At 43.5% G+C, this 20,128-nt stretch overlaps 1 protein-coding gene across 14 annotated transcripts in view; it reads left to right on the top strand.

Moving 5' to 3' along the window:
- Positions 1-20,128, top strand: part of DZANK1 (double zinc ribbon and ankyrin repeat domains 1) — a 74,643-nt gene that overhangs the window by 18,289 nt on the left and 36,226 nt on the right. For 13 of the 14 annotated variants that reach the window (XR_010935091.1, XM_067707341.1, XM_067707339.1 and 10 more), the window contains exons 7-9: positions 2,259-2,344; positions 6,882-6,999; positions 13,015-13,128. Coding sequence is in view for 13 of the 14 variants with exons in the window: in XM_067707341.1 (XP_067563442.1) it covers positions 2,259-2,344; positions 6,882-6,999; positions 13,015-13,128 (318 nt within the window). In the remaining variant the exon portion in view is untranslated. The remainder of the gene's footprint in view (positions 1-2,258; positions 2,345-6,881; positions 7,000-13,014; positions 13,129-20,128) is intronic. The other variant, XM_067707343.1, reaches the window with a different exon arrangement.

Here is a 20,128-nt window from a genome sequence, read left to right as displayed (position 1 = left end):
TTGGGGAATTTGACTAGAGTTCCAAGGACAAAGGAGACCAAAAAAGGACCACAAAACTTTTATCTTCCGCTCTTTTTCTTCGTATGGTAAGAGATTCTTCTCAATATTCTAGCTCAGTCCTAACTGAAGCTTACTTCAGCAAACATCAGCCTTAAGGATGCTGGTGGTTGTTGCAACAGGTCAATCACCAGGGAGACAGGTGTCTCTGAGCCGAGCCTCTGGCTGGGGGACACCAGGGGGCGCCATCAGGGGTGAGGTCACCATCGGGGCGAGGCAGCCAAGTAGCCGTGCGTTACAGCCTGGGCAGAAGGTAGATGACAGCTGACACCTGGCTTTAGTGTCAGGGCCCAGAGCTGTGGGTTCTCTGGAACCCATACGTGGAGTGAAAGTCCAGCTGGCCACTGACGAGAAGGCCAGCAGGCTCAGCGCTGCCACATCTGAGGAATTTGCAAGAGAAACCCACACCTGCACCTTTCTGTGTTATAACAGAATTTAAAATTTTAACAATCAAATTAAATTTTTTAAAGACACTTGTATTTCTTTTTTAAAAATAAATTTATTTATTTAATTAATTTATTTATGGCTGCGTTGGGTCTTCTTTGCTGCACGCAGGCTTTCTCTAGTTGCGGCAAGTGGGGGCTACTCTTGGTTGCGGTGCTTGGGCTTCTCATTGCGGTGGCTTCTCTTGTTGCGGAGCACGGGCTCTAGGCGTGCTGGCTTCAGGAGAGAGTCCAGATTAAGGGAGACAGAAAAGACATGACCACTAAGAGCAAAGTGTGATACTGGACTAGACCCTAGTCCAGGAGGAAATTATAGCTGGGAAGGCCATTGCCGGTACGACTAACGGAATGTGAACAAAGATATGTGGATTAGATGCTAGTATTGTATCACTGCTGACTTTTCTGGTTTTGATGTTTGCACTGTTGTGTAGGAGGACGCCCCTGTTCTTGGGAAATGCTGTAGTGTTTGTGGGGGCGAGGAGGGGAGTCATGCTGCAGGTTATTCTCATGCTTCCGAGAGAGAATGGAGCACCTGGGGCAAAATGTCAACACGAACAAAGGAGTTAGTTGTACTATCCCTGCACCTTTTCTCTATGTTGGAAATTATATCAGAAGAAAATGTTACAAAAATAAAATAAAATGGGGATAATGTTGCCCATTGACCTTAGGAGGTCACTGTGAAATGTGCCAGGCACGTTTTCCTACTCTCAGACCCTCCATAAGTGTTAGCTTCTCTCCCTCAGCCGTCCTTTCTGTTCCCTTCCCCTGCCACTCCGACCCCTGGACCATATCCGACAACCAGGATGGGCCATCACTGCCCTGCCTGTGTCTTCACACGTGGGTTTCCTCTACTTGGAATTCCCTTTGTCCTTCTGTCTACTTAACAAACTGTTCTTTACTTTCCCGGGCCCAGCTCAGACATTACAGCCCTGGGGAGCCCTTCTGCCCGAGCAGGTGAATGGGATCGTAACCTCCCCAGGTTCTCGTGGGACTCAACACAGATGTGTTATGACACTGAGCCCATGTGTTTCAGTACTTTGTATGTACACCAGTTCAGCTCCTTGAGGGCAGGGACTATGTAATGTTTATCTTTGTCCCCCAACCCTGCATCAAATACGGTGCCTGGTACAAAGAGGTTGCTCAAATTAAAATGTATCTAAGTGAGTTAAATGTTTCTGGATAACAGCAGATGAGTTCTCTCAGGTGAGTCCCTTTTCTAGGGGTTTAATCTTTGAGAAATATGGATGCTCACTTGGGTTTCTAAATTCTGAAATCTGGTCTGTCTGATGGTAATTCAGATCTCTTTTCTTGTAAACTCTTGTTTTTAATGAAATACATGTGTCTGATGATGAACATCACTTTAATTTTTTAATTAAAATTATTACTTAACAATTCATCATTACTTAAAACTTTCTCCATCATGGTTTTTTTTTTTTTTTTTTTTTTTTTGCGGTACGCGGGCCTCTTACTGTTGTGGCCTCTCCCATTGCGGAGCACAGGCTCTGGATGCGCAGGCTCAGTGGCCATGCCTCACGGGCCCAGCCGCTGCGCGGCATGTGGGATCCTCCCGGACCGGGGCACGAACCCGTGTCCCCTGCATCGGCAGGCGGACTCTCAACCACTGCGCCACCAGGGAAGCCCCCACATCATGGTTTTTAAAAGATGGCTGCTGGATATGGTAGGACAAAGCACTGAAATGAGCTCTTAATGTAATTTTACTGTACTGTAGCATGATTTTATACATATTCTTAATTTTAGTTCCCTGGTTTTGCACATATAACTGGCCAGAAGAGTTTGACAAGCACAGAGATCATGAGGATTCAAAGGGAGACAGACTTCCTCAAGTAAGTATTGCATTCTCTTTACTGTTTCTTAAGTCCTGCTAAGACACAGTATGGTCAAAAAGAATTTGAGGATGGGACATAACAGTGGTATTTGCCCCAACTGTTTTTTATTAAATTTTTACAATATTTAAAGGTTCAAATGACATACAATAAACTGCACTTAAAGAGTACAATTGACATATACATATAATCTTGAAACTATCACCACAATCAAGAAAATGAACAAATCCATCACCTCCAAAAATGTCCTACATCGCACCCTTTTGAAATCCTCCCACATGTCCCTCCCCATCTCCAGGCAGCTGCTGGTATGCTTCTTGTCACTGCAGCTTAGTTTGCCTTTGATTCCGTATATAAATGGAATGATTCGGTATTTACTCCTTTGCCAGGCTTCTTTCACTCCACCTAAGTACTTTGAGGTTCACCCATGTCGTTGCACGCATCAGATGTTTATTTCTTTTTAATGCTGAGTAGTATTCCATTGTACGGATACATCACAGTGTGTTTATCCTATTTCCTATTGATGTACATCTAGGTTGTTTTCAGTTTGGGGCCATTACAGATAAAGCTGCTATGAACATGTGTATACAAGTTGTCCTGTGCATATATACTTTCATTTCCCTTAGGTGAATAGCTAGGAGTGGAATGGCTGGGTCATATGGTAGGCATATGTTTAACTTTTTAAGAAAACTGTGAAACTGTTTTCCTAAGAGGTTGTACCATTCTACATTCCCACCAGTAGTGTATGATGTATGAGAGTTCCAGTCCCCCTACATTTTCACTAACACTTTTATTTTTATTTTTGGCCATTCTAATGAGGTGGTAGTTGTGGTTTTAATTTGCATCTCCCTGGGGGTTGGGAGGGTGGGTGAAATAGGTGAAGGTGGCCAAAAGGCACACACTTTCAGTTGTAAAATAAATAAGTCCTGGGGATGTAACGTACAGCATGGTGATGATAGTTAATGATACTGTGTTGCATATTTGAAAGCTGCTAAGAGAGTAGATCTAAGAAGTTCTCAGCGCAAGAAAAAACATTCTGTAACTATGTATGGTGACAGATGTTAACTAGACATTGTGGTGATCATTTTGCAGTATATACAATTACTGAATCATTCTGTTGTACCCCTGAAACTATACAATGTTGTATTATTTAAGTCTTCTCTGTCTTTACTGATTTTGTCTATTGTTTTATCAATTATTGAGAAAATTATGCTGAAATCTGTGACTATAATTATGAATTTGTCTACTTGTCCTTGTATTTCTATCGGCTCTTGCTTTATGTACTTTGAAGCTCTATTATTAAATATATAAACCTCTTGGAATCTTATGTCCTGTTGCTGAATTGACCCCTGTATCATTACAGAATAGCTTTTTTTAAAAAAATTAATTTTTATTGGAGTAGAGTTGATTTACAATGTTGTGTTAGTTTCTGCTGTACAGCAAAGTGAATCAGCCACACGTATACATATATCCACTCTTTATTGGGTTCTATTCCCATACAGGTCATTACAGAGTATTGAGTAGAGTTCCCTGTGCTATACAGTAGGTTCTTATTAGGTATATACTTTAAATAATAGTAGTCTGTAAATCTCCCAATTTATCCCTCCTCCCCCCTAAAATAACCTTTTTTAACCCTGATAATATTTTTTGCTCAGAAATCAAATTTGTCTGATATTAAAATAGCCATTACTGCTTTCTTTTGATTAGTATTTGCATGATGTATCTTTTTTCATCCTTTTAGTTTTAATCTATTTGTGTTTCTCTATTTAAAGTTGGTTTCTTTTAAACAGCATATATAATCAGGTCTTGCTTTTAAAAAATCTAACAATCTCTGCACTTTAATTGGGCTGTTGAGAGTATTTATATTTATTCTGATTATTGATATGTTTGAATTTGTCAGCTGTCATGCTATTTGTTTTCTGTTTGTCTTATCTATTCTTTGTTGCCTCCCCCTTTTTTTGGCTTACTTTTGGATTAATTGGGTATGTTTTATTTTATTTTGTATCCTTTGTTGGCTTATTAGCTATAAGTTTTCTTCTTAGTGGTTGCTTTAGGGTTTATAGCACACATTTTTTTGTGTGTGTGTGTGGTATGCAGGCCTCTCACTGTTGTGGCCTCTCCCGTTGCGGAGCACAGGCTCCAGACGTGCAAGTTCAGCAGCCATGGCTCACGGGCCCAGCCGCTCCACGGCATGTGGGATCTTCCCGGACCGGGGCACGAACCCGTGTCCCCCGCATTGGCAGGCGGACTCTCAACCACTGCGCCACCAGAGAAGCCCTATAGCACACATTTTTCACTTATTACAGTCTGTCTTCAAGTAGTATCATGCCACTTCATTTATAGCCTAAGAACCTCATGACAGTATACTTCCAATAACTGGGTAACTACAGCCTTTGTGCTCTTGTGGTCATTTATTTTACTTCTACAAATATTATGAACCCCACAATACATTATTACTTTTATTTGACATAATCAGTTATTTTTTTACAGTCCTTTATACTTCTATTGTGGTAAAATATACATAAATAAAATTTACCATTTTAACAATGTTTAAGTGTACAATTCAGTGCGTTAAGTACATTCACAGTGTTGGGCCACCATCACCACCGTCCATTTCCAGAACTTTTTCATCATCCCAAACAGAACTCAGCTCCCATTAAACAATAACTCCCCATCCCCCTATCCCTCCAGCGCCTGGTAATCTCTGTTATATTTTCTGTGTCTATGAATTTGCCTGTTCTAGTAACTTCATGTAAGTGGAATCAGACAATACTTAACCTTTTGTGTCTTATTTCACTAGCATAATATTTTCAAGATTCATCCATGTTGTAGCATGTATCAGAATTTCATTCCATATTAAAGGTAAAAAACATTCCATTGTATATATATATACTGCATTTCATTTATCCATTCATCTGTTGATAGACATTTGAATTGTTTCCACCTTTTGACTATTGTGAATAATGCTGCTATAAACATTGGTGTACAAGTATCTCTTTGAGTCCCTACTTTCAATTCTTTGGGGTATTTACCTAGAACTGAAATTTTTAGATTATGTGGTAATTTTATGTCTAACTTTTTGAGGAACTGCTAAACTGTTTTCCACAGCAGCTGCATACTTTACTTTCTCACCAGAAATGTTCAAGGGTTTCAGTTTCTCCACATCCTCACCAATACTTATTTTCTGTTTTTCTAATAATCATCCTAACAGGTGTAAAGTAGTATTTCATTGTGGTTTCAATTTGCATTTCCCTAGTGGCAAGTGATGTTGGGCATCTTCTTTGGAGTAATGTCTATTCAAGTCCTTCGCCCATTTTTGAATTGGGTTGTTTGTTTTTTGTTGTTAGTTGCAAGAATATTTTATATATCTTGGATATTAATCCCTTATCAGATATATGATTGATAAATATTTTCTCCCATCTGTAGTTTGTCTTTTCAGTCTTGATAGTATTTTTTGATATTCAAATTTTTATGAAGTTCAATTTATCTATTTTTTTTGTTGCCTGTGCTTTTGGGATCACATCCAAGAAATCATGGCCAAATCCAGTGTCATGAAGCTTTTTTCTTATGTGTCCTTCTGGGAGATTTATAAATTTACCTCCTACATTTAGGTCCTTGGTCCATTTTGTATTAGTTTTTGTATGTGGCATAAGGTATCAATCAGTCCAACCTCATTCTTTTTCATGTCACTATCCGGTTTGCCCAGCACCATTGTTGAAAAGACTATCCTTTCCCCAAGTGGACTCAACTACAAAGGCTGGTGATTGTTGAGAGGCCATGGTAGAGACTGGTGCAGGCTACCAAGCCATCCAGTGCACCGTATGCAAACGTCATAGATGCTGAGCAGTTCAGATAGGTCACAGGATCGAGCAGTGTTATTCACAGGGAAGCCCAGTTCCTGGAGTCCTTTCACTTTAGCTGATATCCAGAACGAGGTAGGTGGGTGAGGGCTGAAGGATGGGACCCAGCCGCCTGGGAAATGGGGCCAGACGTTGCTGGGGCAGAGCCTCGGACTCCACCCAGGTGAGTGAAGACAGAGGCAGGGCCTGACTGACAGTGACTCTGAGTGCCAGGTGAGAGGACCTCTCGCTGAGGCTGGGCTCAGTGCTCAGATGGGGAGTCAGCAAAGTGCGGCGTGGACATTCCCGGAATTCCCATGTCTCACCCTCACGCACGCCAGATCCAAGGTGATGGGATGACTGGGGCCCCACTTGGGAAGTGGGTCAAAGGCGGCTGATAAACTGCCACCGCGGCCGGGAAGTGAGATGGGCCTGGCCTTCAGGTGAAGGGCACCATGAGTCCCAGCTGTACGGCCACTTGGTAATAAAATGACTAGACAAGCATCTCCCGTCTTGAACTTGTTCCATAGGCTTTGAGTGTGTTCTGCTTTCTATTTTATTCATTTAAATAAATTCACTTAATTCACTTAAATAAATTCATTTATTTATTTAAGTTTGAATGCTTGTCAAGATTGACACTTGACTTCTCAACGTGCACTCCTCAGAACATGGCCAGTCAGGACCCTCTTCTGTTGCAGGTGTGCCCACTGCCTTGTGCCCCGCCCGTCTGACCCCTTTGCCCGCTACTGTCTAGAATGTGGCTCTTCTGTCCCGCCCATATTTGGCTGTCGTCTCCCACCCCCAGAAGGAGCTCAGGTGAGCAGCAGAATCCTTAAAACCTTCTTCCATTGGTTTATCTGATCTTTGTGTGCAGCAGGAGCAGAGTACCTGGCACGCGTGAACCACAAACAGAAATACTTGTTGAAAAAATTACTAGCAAGTGAATCTTGTACTATCCAGACTGCTACTTAGGAATGAAAAGCTTGTTTGTGATGCCATTTCTTTTGTGTGGCCTTGAAGAAGCGTAGGCTCAGAAAAAGACTGAAGTCTTTTTATTTCAATGATTCACATATGGATAAGTACATGTTTCCTACTTATGTGATATTTCTGTTCATAACCTGGGGACAATAAGGAAATATATTCTAGAAATAAATGACCAGGAGTACTAATTACAAGTCTGTATATCCATAGGATACTTCATTCTGTCCAAAGAAGCTGTTTATATAGGCTATAGATTGATCAGTATATCTAAATTAAAAAGTTTTGGCTAAGTGTAGATAATAATTGATATTATCCTACCATTAAGTCTGTAGTTAGTTAGAAAACGTACTTGGCTTACTACAAATCAAAACCTTCACCAAAATGTGTTCATCTTTTATGCACGTGATACTTTGGGGGTTTTTTGGACTAAGGTTTACAAAATGATATAAAAGGATCTGTGAAATTGACTGAAAATGACCATTTAAAAAAGATAGTCACTGAGAAAAAGTCACTATTCAATAAATTCAGAGTCCAGAGTTTTAGGATTGAGTTATGCATTTAAGCAAGTGGCCAGATACTAAATGGATACGCTGTAGAAGTCACTTTACTTCCATGATATATTTTGAACTCCTCGTAAAAGATGGGACAGCAAATAAAACATGAACAGGTCTCATTGGTTTGAATTTTCCCTGCTTATATTTATGGGTGCAATGTCAAAGTTATTTTTTACTGGCCTGCAAACAGATTTTCAAGACTTCCTTTGTTATTACAGGGAGAAAAGGTTATCAGGGATTATAAATATTCAAAATGATGACATTTGCAACATCTATACTGCCTGTAAATGATATTTATTAACGTGCTCTAATGTATAAAAAGCTTTGTAATTTGACCTATTGAGTTCTTATTGTGTCCTGCTCTCAGCTGGGTTTCTGGTACTCAAAGGGGCGATCCTACTCCTAGGATCCCAGACCCAAGCCACTCAGGGTCTCATTAGAGAGATGCAGAGGGGTACCTCTTCATCCTGCCTTGTGGATTTCTCCGTAGCCAGCTGGTTGATGTTAATTTTTGTCAGTAGAGGCCCATTGCTGGGAGGCACACTGCAGGAGAAAGGGCTCGACTGCTCTTCCTGTTTCTGCTGTGCTTCCCTCTCCCCGTGCTCTGACGGTGCTCAGCTAACCTGCAGGACACCTGGTTGTGCTGAACCCCGGTGAACTGCATGGCATCTCGTGAACAGCTTCTCAGTGGGCTCCGCGGGTACCCAGCCAGCTTCCAGAAAGTCTCTCAGGCATCCCAGGGGGCAGTTTCCCAGCACATTTCATCAGCAGCCTGCGCGTGGCTTCCCAGCATGTCCTGCCAGCTCCCCAGGGGGAGAGTCCTCATGAGTTTCATAGGATCCCGCTTGCTCTGGGGCCAGCTCTGGTCTGTGTCACCCCAGTGAACTTCTCTGCCATCCAGTGGGTGGCAGCCACACCCAGTTCAGTAAGTGCCTCTTCCAGACCGGATCCTCTTCAGGTCCCTGCCTCAGCCGGAGCAGCAGTGGCTCTCCCCATCCTGGGTAGTCCTGTATCCTTTCGAGTTCGCTTTACCCACTAGCAGTTAGTCCTCTGTTATTAGTTAATAACTATTTATATTAAACTTTCCCTGTTTAAATTACCCTGAGCTTTCTGTCTCCTGACTTGACTTTGACTGATACAGAGTTGGTACCAGGAGCGGCCCCAGGAACTAGACCTGCTAAGAAGGGGTTTGGTCCTTCCCTTTGCTTGGGGGCAGCGCTGAGCTCCTTGCCCATGGGAAACAGGATGCTAGCAATTCATAGCATGAAGCGGCATCACGAGAAGTCAAGCTACCACACGGGCCTGGTAGTGAGGAAGCATCACCTGAAGCAAGCCTCTGGGGTGGCCAGGTGGCCGCTGCACTTGACGGTTGTGGTAGCAGTGATGATACCAGCCAGGGCTGTGGACAGTCCTCCTGAGCACCTGGGAGCATCACAGGAACCGACAAGCTCAGGACCTTTCACTCATAATCCAAGAACCAGAGTGCCCCTATGACAGCCCCAAAAGAACCTATTTCTTGTAGCTCCAGGGATTTGCTGCTGAAAGCAAACACAAACTTTAGTTGGATATGTTGGTGAGTTATAGCATAAGCTGAATTCACTTTATCACCACATTTCTTTTGTGAAAGTTCGGGTATGTATTGGGACAGAACAGGATCCTGAAACTGGGAATGGAGATGTTGGCTTGGACCCAGATGAAATGCACATTCTTTTTTTTTTTTGCGGTTCACGGGCCTCTCACTGCTGTGGCCTCTCCCATTGCGGAGCACAGGCTCCGGACGCGCAGGCTCAGCGGCCATGGCTTACAGGCCCAGCCACTCCGCGGCATGTGGGATCTTCCCGGACCGGGGCACGAACCCGCCCCTGCATTGGCAGGTGGACTCTCAACCACTGCGCCACCAGGGAAGTCCGAAACGCACATTCTTGATTCCCTAAATTACTCTGCCAGTGGATGAGCTGGCCCTCCTGTCTGAGGATGCTAGCCTTCCTTTCCTTGAAATCTCTGTGATAACCTCGCCTGGGGCAGTGGCTTTGAAAGGGGATGTGTATTCTCATCAAGACTCACCGTAGCCATCCTGTAGCATGACTACGGTCCAATCCCAGCTGCTCTAGAGGGACAGGTGTACTCTGTGATCCAGGACAAAAAGCTTACACATGAAAAGAAGAGCACAATTTTGCTAACGTGTATTGGCAGAATCTTGGGGGACAAGTCTGGGAGTGGATTTTAAATGAGGGCAGAATATAACACTAAGTTGGGCCAAATTCGCTGATATACATGCCTCTTTTATAGATCCTGGATTGATTTTAATATGTTAGCTAATGAAGCTGGCGGTGACTCCAGCTGCTTTTGGGGTTGGCTGACTAAAACTTGGACTCAGTAGTAGCCTATGGTCAGTGAGACTCGATGCTAAGTCTTTCCTGATATCATGTTGGAGTAGGTTTGTCAGGTTTGTCCTGTGTGCCCCCAACTCTCACCTGCATTTCACAAGAAGGCCCAGAAGACATGTCCTTCAATAAGGCATAGAGTTAGGAATACGTATTAGTGAAAGGAGCGCCTGCATCCTTGAAAAGTTCCATGGCTGCTTTCCTTGGAGGCCAGACATGATCATGGGTGATGCCACTCTTGAGATGGGCTCCCTGATTTCAGGGAGCTAGCAGGATTCCAGAGGTCAAGTGGCAGCACTTAACTGCCAAAGACAAGGTGGGCACATCTACCGTAAAAGGCCGCAGCAACATATCAGTAATCAGAATCTGATCGTGGTCTTCCTAAGAATGAAACAGATGGGCAGCCTACTAGTGTCTTGCTTGGTTTATATAATAGAAAAAAAACCCACATGTTTTGTAGCCAAATACGTGACTTGAGCCACCACAGTGGAACATCCAAGGGCGTCACCCCGTTTCAGGACTTAAGTCGATTCGCAAACCCACAGCTCCCTAACTGAAGGGCGGCTGGGTGTCCTTGAGGATGGACCCTGCATCATTGCAAGTACATGTCATAGGTCATCCTTGAAGCCTTTTCCAGAGGGACCTGTGCCTTGAGGAAGAGGAAATGCCTAAACCTTTGGGGGCTTACTAGATACTAGCTCTGAGTTGATGCTGATCCTTACAGTTCCAAAACGCCACTGTGGTCCACCAGTAAAAGTTGGGGCTTAGAGTCGTCAGGTGATGACAGATGGAGCCTTACCTTAAGGCTGACTCACAGTTTTCGCTTCATGTATTCTGGGGACTTGTTGTTATGTTCATGTACACTTATAATTGCTGTGTCTTCCTGATTTATTGACCCTTTCATCATCACAAAATGCCTCTCTTTGTCTCTAGGATCATTTCTTGTTTTTAAAGTCCTTTTTTCCTGATATTTATGCAGTCACTCTAGCTCCCTTACCCTTACTATTTCCATTATATACCTTTTTCTATACGTGTATTTTCAACCTATTTGTATCTTTGAATCTAGGTCATGTCTCTAGTCAGGCATACCTCTCGTTTTTTTATCCCATCTGACAGTCTCTGCCTTTTGAATGTGGTGTTATTGTCTATTCACATTTAATGTCTTTAATGATATGGTTGGATTTACATATGCTGTTTTGCTGTTTGTTTTCTATTTGTCTCACGTCTTTTTTGTTCCTCTGTTCCTCCTTTACTTCCTTCTTTTGTGTTAAATAAATAATTTTTAGTATGCCATTTTCATTCCTATGTTTCCTATTTTTTTTTACTATTTTAAAAAGTTCTTTTCTTTTTAAAAGTTATTTTCTAAGAGAACGCTAGAGATTACAACATACTCCTTAATTTCTCAAGTCTATTTCAGAATAATTTAATTTAAATCCAGTAATACACAGAAGCTTTGCTCCAATATATCTTCTTTTCCTCCCCTCAGAAACAATTTCTATTGACTGTTTGTTTCCCCTGAGTACTGGTCACACTTTCTTGTTTTTTGCACATCTCACAATTTTTTCTTGAATTTTGGACATTTTAGAGAGTATAATAAGTCTGGATTCTGACTTTTTCTCCTTGTGGTGTTGTTTTGGTTTTTTTGTTTGTTTACTTGGATTAACTCTTTCAAGCCTGTCTTCCCTGCAGTTTTCAGCCACTAATATCAGGGTTTTCCCCTTGTTTTATTTATTTATTTATTTATTTATTTATTTATTTATTTATTTATTTATTTATTTATTTACTGTGGTACGCGGGCCTCTCACTGTTGTGGCCTCTCCCGTTGCGGAGCACAGGCTCCGGACGCGCAGGCTCAGCGGCCATGGCTCACGGGCCCAGCCGCTCCGCGGCATGTGGGATCTTCCCAGACCGGGGCACGAACCTGTGTCCTCTGCATCGGCAGGTGGACTCTCAACCACCGCACCACCAGGGAAGCCCCCCTTGTTTTATTTTTAAGCCTGGGATCAGCCCTGGGTGTGCATAGCTTAGACTTCGACTGAAGATTGGCCAGAAGTTGTGCTCAAACACCTTGGTACTCCAAGGCTTCCAGTCTCTGCCGAGGGATCTGTTGTGGGCTGGGCGGAACATTCAAACTTCAGGCTGTTTTCAGGCCTGCCCCAGCTCCTACTTTATGCTGAGCTCTCTTGTATCTTCATGTGCAGCCAAGGATGTGTGGGTGGCTTGGACCCTCTTAGGTCTAACGCTGCACATCCGAACATCTTCCAGTCAACTGAGGGTGTGGGAGGAGCTTATCAAGCCCCCTAGAGATGACCTACCTTCTGGAACTCCCCTTCAGGTCCCTGGCTAGTTGCTGGTTCATCAGTTGCCCCAAACAGGACCATGAGCTCAGGCTAGTGGATCCACTGTCCTCCCTGTTTGCTTGCCACTGAGATCATCACCTTAACCGTGCTCCAAGTCACACGAGCCCTGCCCGTCAGCAGCCGCGAAGCTGCTGCTTTTCACAGCCCTCCCTGCTCTGTGGAGCCTCCACGCTGACAGAGCTGGAGGAGGATGGGGACAGCCCAAGCAAGACCCAACAGACGTGTGGTGTCCTTGCCCGAAGTTCATTACTTTTCAGTTTGTTGTCTGTCTTTGGTTGACTTTCAGAATTTTTAAAGTTTTATCCAACTTTATAATTGCTTTTTGGAGAGAAGATGTGTCGATTTCCTCACTCCATCATGCTGTAAGCTATTTTTTCTTTTCTTTATACCTCTCTTTTCTACAATAAACATGTTTTTACTTTAATAGGAAGGAAATAAGAATAAAAGTGGTAATTATTTAAAAGAAATTTTTATTAAAGCAAATTAAACCTTACATTTTAAGATCTACTTATACCTTCGGTTTTTGCCAACCTGACCTCGTTCTTTGTGCAGATGGGCTTATGTGCAGAATGTGAAAACCTGGTGCCCGTGAATACGCCCATCTGTGTGGTCTGTGAGGCTCCTCTCACTCCACAGCTGCAGCCACAGGCCAACCTCCGCTTGAAGGTAATGAAATGTGAATCCATAAAAGTGTGAATAAAACACATAGAAATTAATGTTCAAACCATTAAACATCTTTCTTCAGCTGATGGAATTGGCTAACAATTGATAAGCTGATACCTGTGAACAAAATCCACTCTCATTTTTGGAAAGGCATCTGCCCAAGAGTTTAACTTGCCAGTAGGATCTAAATATCAAGAGAGATACACAGAAATGTGTTCCCTGAACATGGATTTGGAGGACAAATTGCACTGCAGCTAACACAGACAGTTGTTTACTTCATATATTTAAACTCGAACATTGTAATTAATATTGACTTTTCATCTTGTCCTTAAAGTCACTTCATGTTTTCATTTGCTTTGTTTGATTATGGGTCTCTATTACGTAGAAAAGAAGGATTACAGCTAGTCACATGGATGAAAAAGTTAAGTATCATCATGAACATTAAAAAAATCTTGTTAGACAAATGATGTCATGCCATGAAAATTTTTTTGGTAGAATTATTGAACATACAAGTGTATCTTTTCTCCATTTTTCAATTTATAGTCCCATTCACCTCCTTTTTACTTGACCTCAAGTGAACGTCGCTAGAGGATGAAATAGATTTTAATAAAGATAACTTTGGGGATTAAAAAAGCAAGAATTTTTAGCAATAAGGGAAGTGCGTGGACTTAACGTATAATTAGGACTGTAGCACTCCAAAAATGACCTTGTGGAGTCTATGTGGGCAAAGTTTATGAGAGAAAAGGTAAGTCCACTTTTTCTTACATGTCCCAGCTCCCCTTCACTGTGAAAAAAATGTTCAAAAGTATCCCAGGCTAAGTAAACCTTCAGAAGTGAGATTTTGAAGAACTGGCTGGGCCAAAGTCAGGTAGATGAAAATTTACTAATCTTTTTGTTTGATGACTGTTTTCAATCTTAAGAAACTTTAAAAGTCACTGCAGGAAGCCACCATACAGCCCTGGAGGCCTATCTCCAAACTTCCTATACATGAGAGTGAGACACCAGCTTCTCTCTTGTTTAAGTCACCATGATTTTGGCTGTTCTGTCAATCACAGCAGCACCTGTTCTCGCTAATATTTACATTATCCGGGATATTTGAAGATAATATCATTTCGAACCCTTTGAACTATTCAAAACAGGAGGAATAGGGGTAAGTGTTGGCTGAGAGCCAGGTTCAGTATATATCATGTCACCTTCAGCATTTGAAACCCAGACTTCTTCCCATGTTGTGGAAAGACAGGGGGTACAAAGGTATAAGCAAGTCCTCTGTTGAGGATAAACATAGGACTTCTATAGTGATTAGGACCCTCAAATCCAGGAGTGACCCCCTTTTTTTTTGCCTTCTCTCTTTTTTTTTAACATCTCTATTGGGGTATAATTGCTTTACAATGTTGTGTTAGTTTCTGCTGTATAACAAAGTGAATCAGCTATATGCATACATATATCCCCATATCTCCTCCCTCTTGCGTCTCCCTCCCTCCCTCCCTATCCCACCCCTCCAGGCGGTCACAAAGCACCGAGCTGATCTCCCTGTGCTATGCAGCTGCTTCCCACTAGCTATCTATTTTACATTTGGTAGTGTATCTATGTCCATGCCACTCTCTCACTTCATTCCAGCTGACCCTTCCCCCTCCCCACGTCCTCAAGTCCATTCTCTATGTCTGCGTCTTTATTCCTGAGAGTGACCCCTTTTTAAAGTACAGTTTTGAGGAGAGAGACAATCACTTGAAACTGATTTCTACTCTATTAATGGGCCAAAGGCAGAACATATACCTTATAATGAGGAAATCAATTGATAATTCAAAGATGAAGTTTAGAAAATCAAGCCTGTTTGACTTCTGATGTTGAGTTTTCAAAGAGAGTCATGGAATTGCTGAGCACCCAAGCTTCACATTAGCTAAAAATGCCTCACATAGGCACAGCTTCAGTAAAGGGCTCTCTAAAACATTAACTTTCTCAAGACCTTAGGAAATAATGATTTAGGGTACATTTATCATTATCTCCAGAAGTGAGAATCTCAGGACCATTTCTGTTGGCACGGTGTTTTTTTCCCTGGTGTTTTGTCTGTGTTAACATTGGACTCATACGATTTACTGTTGTTTTTAATAAAGACGTGACTTCAACAGCTGTATGTCTTATACTATTAGTTACACTGCTTTAGTTGAGCTGCTTTTACCAAAGCATTTGGGTCACTCTGGGCGCTCCATCCTCTTCTTTTTTGTGTACTTTACCATGTACACAATACGTTTTGCACCCTAAGAATTTACTGGAATAAGTCTGAGCTCCCAGCAGTGCCAGGTGGCACAGGGAGTGGTGTGAGCCTGAGAAGCAGTCGCTGGACACCTGCTCTAGGGTCACTGAACAGGGATGATTAAGGAAAGGAGCCTGAGGAAGGAGCGAGGTCCCCAGGCAGCTGGCATCCCTCACCAAGGCGCAGCCATGAACCTTCCTGCAGGTTCGCCCAGTTTCTCGGGGTTCCACCTTGCCCCTCCCGTGCCAGCCCTCAGCTACTGAGCAGCTTTTTCAAAGGCACCTTTGGATGTGGCTTTACCAGCTGCTGCTTCCCGGACCACCCTCTAGGGCTCTGCTCGCTGCATTCCCCGGGCTGTGACCCCTGCACCCACTGCCCCAGTGATCTGGGCCCCCGCTTGCCGTGGTGGCAGGGGGCACAGAGGAGGATTCGTCAGCTCTTATCAGGGGCCAGGGCCAGGGATAGCTTTGAAGAGAGGGTGTCATCTGAGCAGAAGTTGTAGGAGGCACAGGCATTTGCCATATGGGAAGGGGTGGGACAAAGAGAAGTGATGCGTGGGTGTGTGTTCAGGTATGAGGTGGAGGAGGGGGGCGTGCCAGAAAGATGCACAGCGACCGGAAACTGCAGGATGTGCTCCAGAACTTTGCAAGCAGTTCGGGTTCGTGAGCTGCAGAAATGCTGGCGGGGCCCGTGGGCTGTGGGAAATGGTGCCTTCTCTACCCTTCTTTCCCAATGGACTCTGGAGGGTTAAAAGCAAGGAAGGCTTTTAATCAGACTTGATGTTTAGAGCGACCTTTGTCACCGTAACATCTGATCTGCTGGGAAATGCCTGATTTTTACGATGGGACATTCCGTATTGCTGCTACCCACAGAAGGACCCTGGTTGGAAATCTTCATCCCAGTGGCTTTCCCAGAAGTTATAAGGGCGACAGATTTTTAGATGACATTCTCACCCAGAGAGCCTCCTCTGAGGTCAGTGGGAACACCTGTGTAAGCTGCTCACGGAAGCCAGCGTGCCGTCCCTCCCCAAAGCGCCAGCAAGGCCAGTTGATGCCTCCCTCCCATTTCTAGGTTGGTCTCCATCTCACTCCACAAAGTACACAGAGCACCATCGGTCCTCTTCCTGCTGTGATGCAGACAGACCCAACCGCTGTGGCAGGCTTCTCTTGTGTTGATGTAAAGCCCTTGTCAACGCTGAGGAATTTTGCTGCATCAGATACTTTTTTCTACTGCCAGGATTAGAAGATATAGTAGCAGGAGTTTCTTCTTTTATCCTCTGGCCTGTATTTCAGAATAGGAGAGGATTTTATGTTTTTAAAAATTTTCTAATTTTCAGTAACACGTGAAATAGTCCAAAGATACACAATGAAGTGTGTAATTTCCCTACCCCACCTCTGTTTCTATCCCCTGAAATAACCAATGACAGCAGCTTAGTGAGTGTCCTTCTATGTATTTATCTAGATGCACAGAAACATATTTCTATATATTCACACATTTAAATTTGGTTTTGTTTGTTTGACTCTTCCTGCCTCCCTCCCTCCCTTTTCTTTCTTATTTTTTAAATTAATTAATTGATTGATTTATGGCTGCATTGGGTCTTCATTGCTGCCCACGGGCTTTCTCTAGTTGCGGAGAGAGGGTGCTACTCTTCATTGCGGTACGCGGGCTTCCATTGTGGTGGCTTCTCCTTGTTGCGGAGCACAGGCTCTATGTGCGCGGGCTTCAGTAGTTGTGGCTCGCGGGCTTAGTTGCTCCACGGCATGTGGGATCTTCCCAGACCAGGGCTCGAACCTGTGTCTCCTGCATTGGCAGGTGGATTCTTAACCACTGTGCCACCAGGGAAGTCCCTCTTTCGTTCGTTCTTTCTTTCTTTTACAAAAAACAAAGGCATCCCTTTGGCCGTTTTCTACAGTTGAAAACTAATGTCAGCATCTCCCCTTTGACCAGAACACATGAACTCTTTTAGAAAGAGACCTTCAGCTTCCTTCTGGCTCTAACTAGCAACACATGTTTTACCTCCAGGACTCCCATTGTGTCTGGGGTTCCTGGAATCTGTGAGGCTTAGGGCTGGGATCCCCGTGAAGTAATTACTCTTTGAAAGAGATCTGAGGACTCACACAGCGAGGGCACAGGTACCTCCTATGAGACCCCAGCCCCTCGCCCAATGATTCAGGGCTAATGCCAGTGTAACCACCGCTCTGTGTCAAGTTGACCTTGGCATCTTACAAAATCCTCTTTGAGATTAAGTTTGCCAGTACCTACTGGTTTGTGTCAATTAAAGCTTATCATTTTGGAGATTAGAAAATTGTTCTCATCTTCCAGCTGCTTTGTAAGGAAAAGTTTTACCCCAGTGACTAAGCCGGGTCCACGAAATTGCTTGGAACCGTTCAACTGGTCAATGTGTTGCCAGTGCTGTGGATGAGGCAGCAAACGAGGGTATTGGCTTTTTATAAAGTGCTTGTTGTAAATGTTTAGGATCCTCATTAAGGCTGCCTGGTGGTGGCCTGAGTCCCACATCATCCCTACGGACATATGTGAATCTATGATGTAGTGATTGTGATACAAGGTTTTTATCTGGGGGTCATGGTCACTGCTCTTCAAGAAGTGAGCCGCGTGGTGTCAAGAAGCCACCCCAGAAACCATGAGGAAAGCCTGTCGACCAAGAAGGCTGTGCTTACTGGACCGAATACAGTGAGATGAACCAGCACTTTGACCATCTTAGCAGCATCTCAGAAGAGAGAAGATGGGGAAGGGTATTTATAGGGTTTCAGTACTGCGGTTGGGCGATTTTAAAGACAATTTGACAGGAATGCAGCCTGAGGTAAACTGTGAGCTTTGGAAGATGAGGATGTGCCAGTGCAGGTTCATTGGTTGTGACAAATGCACCATCTGGTGCGGGATGTTCATACTGGGGGGTTGTGTGTGCGGACAGGGGTGTATATGGGAACTCCCTGTAATGTCTTCTCAGTTTTGACGTGGACCTTAAACTACTCTAAGAAACAAAGATTATTAAATTCAAAAAAAATTGTTTGAATGTTATTTTATTTTTTTATACAGCAGGTTCTTATTAGTTATCTATTTTATACATGTTAGTGTATATATGTCAATTCCAATCTCCCAATTCATCCCACCACCACCACCACCCCCGCTGCTTTCCCCCCTTGGTGTCCATATGTTTGTTCTCTATGTCTGTGTCTCTATTTCTGCCCTGCAAACTTGTTCATCTGTACCATTTTTCTAGGTTCCACATATATGCATTAATATATGATACTAATTTTTCTCTTTCTGACTTACTTCACTCTGTTTAAATAGAGTTTTGCAAGGCAGTATTGGGATTGGGCAAAGTTAGTTTGGCCTGGGCAGAGTTATGTCATGCTAGTTGTTTTTTCTTTTAATAAATTTATTTATTTTAAGCTGCATCAGGTCTTCGTTGCTATGTGCAGGCTTTCTCTAGTTGCGGTGAGCAGGGGCTACACTTCGTTGCGGTGCACGGGCTTCTCACTGTGGTGGCTTCTCTGTTGCAGAGCACAGGCTCTCGGCATGAGGGCTCAGTAGTTGTGGCTCGTGGGCTCTAGAGCGCAGGCTCAGCAGTTGTGGCACACAGGCTTAGATGCTCTGCAGCATGTGGGATCTTCCCGGACCAGGTCTCGAGCCCATACTCCCTGCATTGGCAGGCGGATTCTTAACCACTGAGCCACCAAGGAAGCCCCTGTCATGCTAGTTTTCATTATTTATTTATTTATTTATTTTCATAAAAATTTCATATCTTTAAGGTGGTGATTTTTTTTTTTTCGGTACACAGGCCTTTCACTGTTGTGGCCTCTCCCTCTGCAGAGCACAGGCTCCGGACGCACAGACCCAGCGGCCATGGCTTATGGGCCCAGCCGCTCTGTGGCATGTGGAATCTTCCCGGACCGGGGCACGAACCCGTGTCCCCTGCATTGGCAGGCGGACTCTCAACCACTGCGCCACCAGGGAAGCCCCGGTGGTGATGCTTTGATATACATATACAGAGTGAAATGATTACTTCAGTCAAGCTAATTAACATATCCATCTTTGTATACTGGAAATTTGCTAAGAGAGTAGATTCCAGGTGCTCTCGCCACACACACACAGACACACACACGTACACAAATGGCAGGTATGGAGGACATACTAGTTCTATTTATTTTTTTATTTTTTAAAAGTTTACCCATTTATTTATTTTTATATTTACTTATTTATTGGGTTGCACCAGATCTTAGTTGCAGCACGTGGGCTCCTTAGTTGTGGTATGCAAAGTCTTAGTTGCGGCATGCCAAGTCTTAGTTGCGGCATGCATGTGGGATCTAGTTCCCTGACCAGGGATCGAACCTGGGCCTCCTGCATTGGGTGTGTGGAGTCTTATCTGCTGAGCCACCAGGGAAGTCCCAGGACATACTAGTTTTAGATTGTGGGTCCTGCAAGTTGAGGGCCATTGGACTTAATAAGTAAGCAGTTTTACTTAGTTTATAGTTTTCTCTTTCTAGAGTATTTCTTGCAGCAAACAGATGGATTATTTTCATTTGATCTCACTGTATTTTAACTGAGGGACAGGAAATGTGTTTCACTTCTCAGTGGATTCTACCAGATCAGGAAGATCACTGCCTTAAATCTCACAGAAAAGCTCTGATGATTGCAGATTATGCTTTGGGGACCTTAAGCAACTGGGGAGAAAGCTGGAACTGGGAGGTGTCAGGACCCACGGACAGCAAGTCTACGGTTCTCTGCCAT

The sequence above is a fragment of the Pseudorca crassidens genome, chromosome 15 (assembly GCF_039906515.1).
Source record: "Pseudorca crassidens isolate mPseCra1 chromosome 15, mPseCra1.hap1, whole genome shotgun sequence".
Lineage (NCBI taxonomy): Eukaryota > Metazoa > Chordata > Mammalia > Artiodactyla > Delphinidae > Pseudorca > Pseudorca crassidens.
The sequence above is the reverse complement of the archived record's forward strand: the minus strand, read 5'-3'. Positions and strand labels throughout refer to the sequence as shown.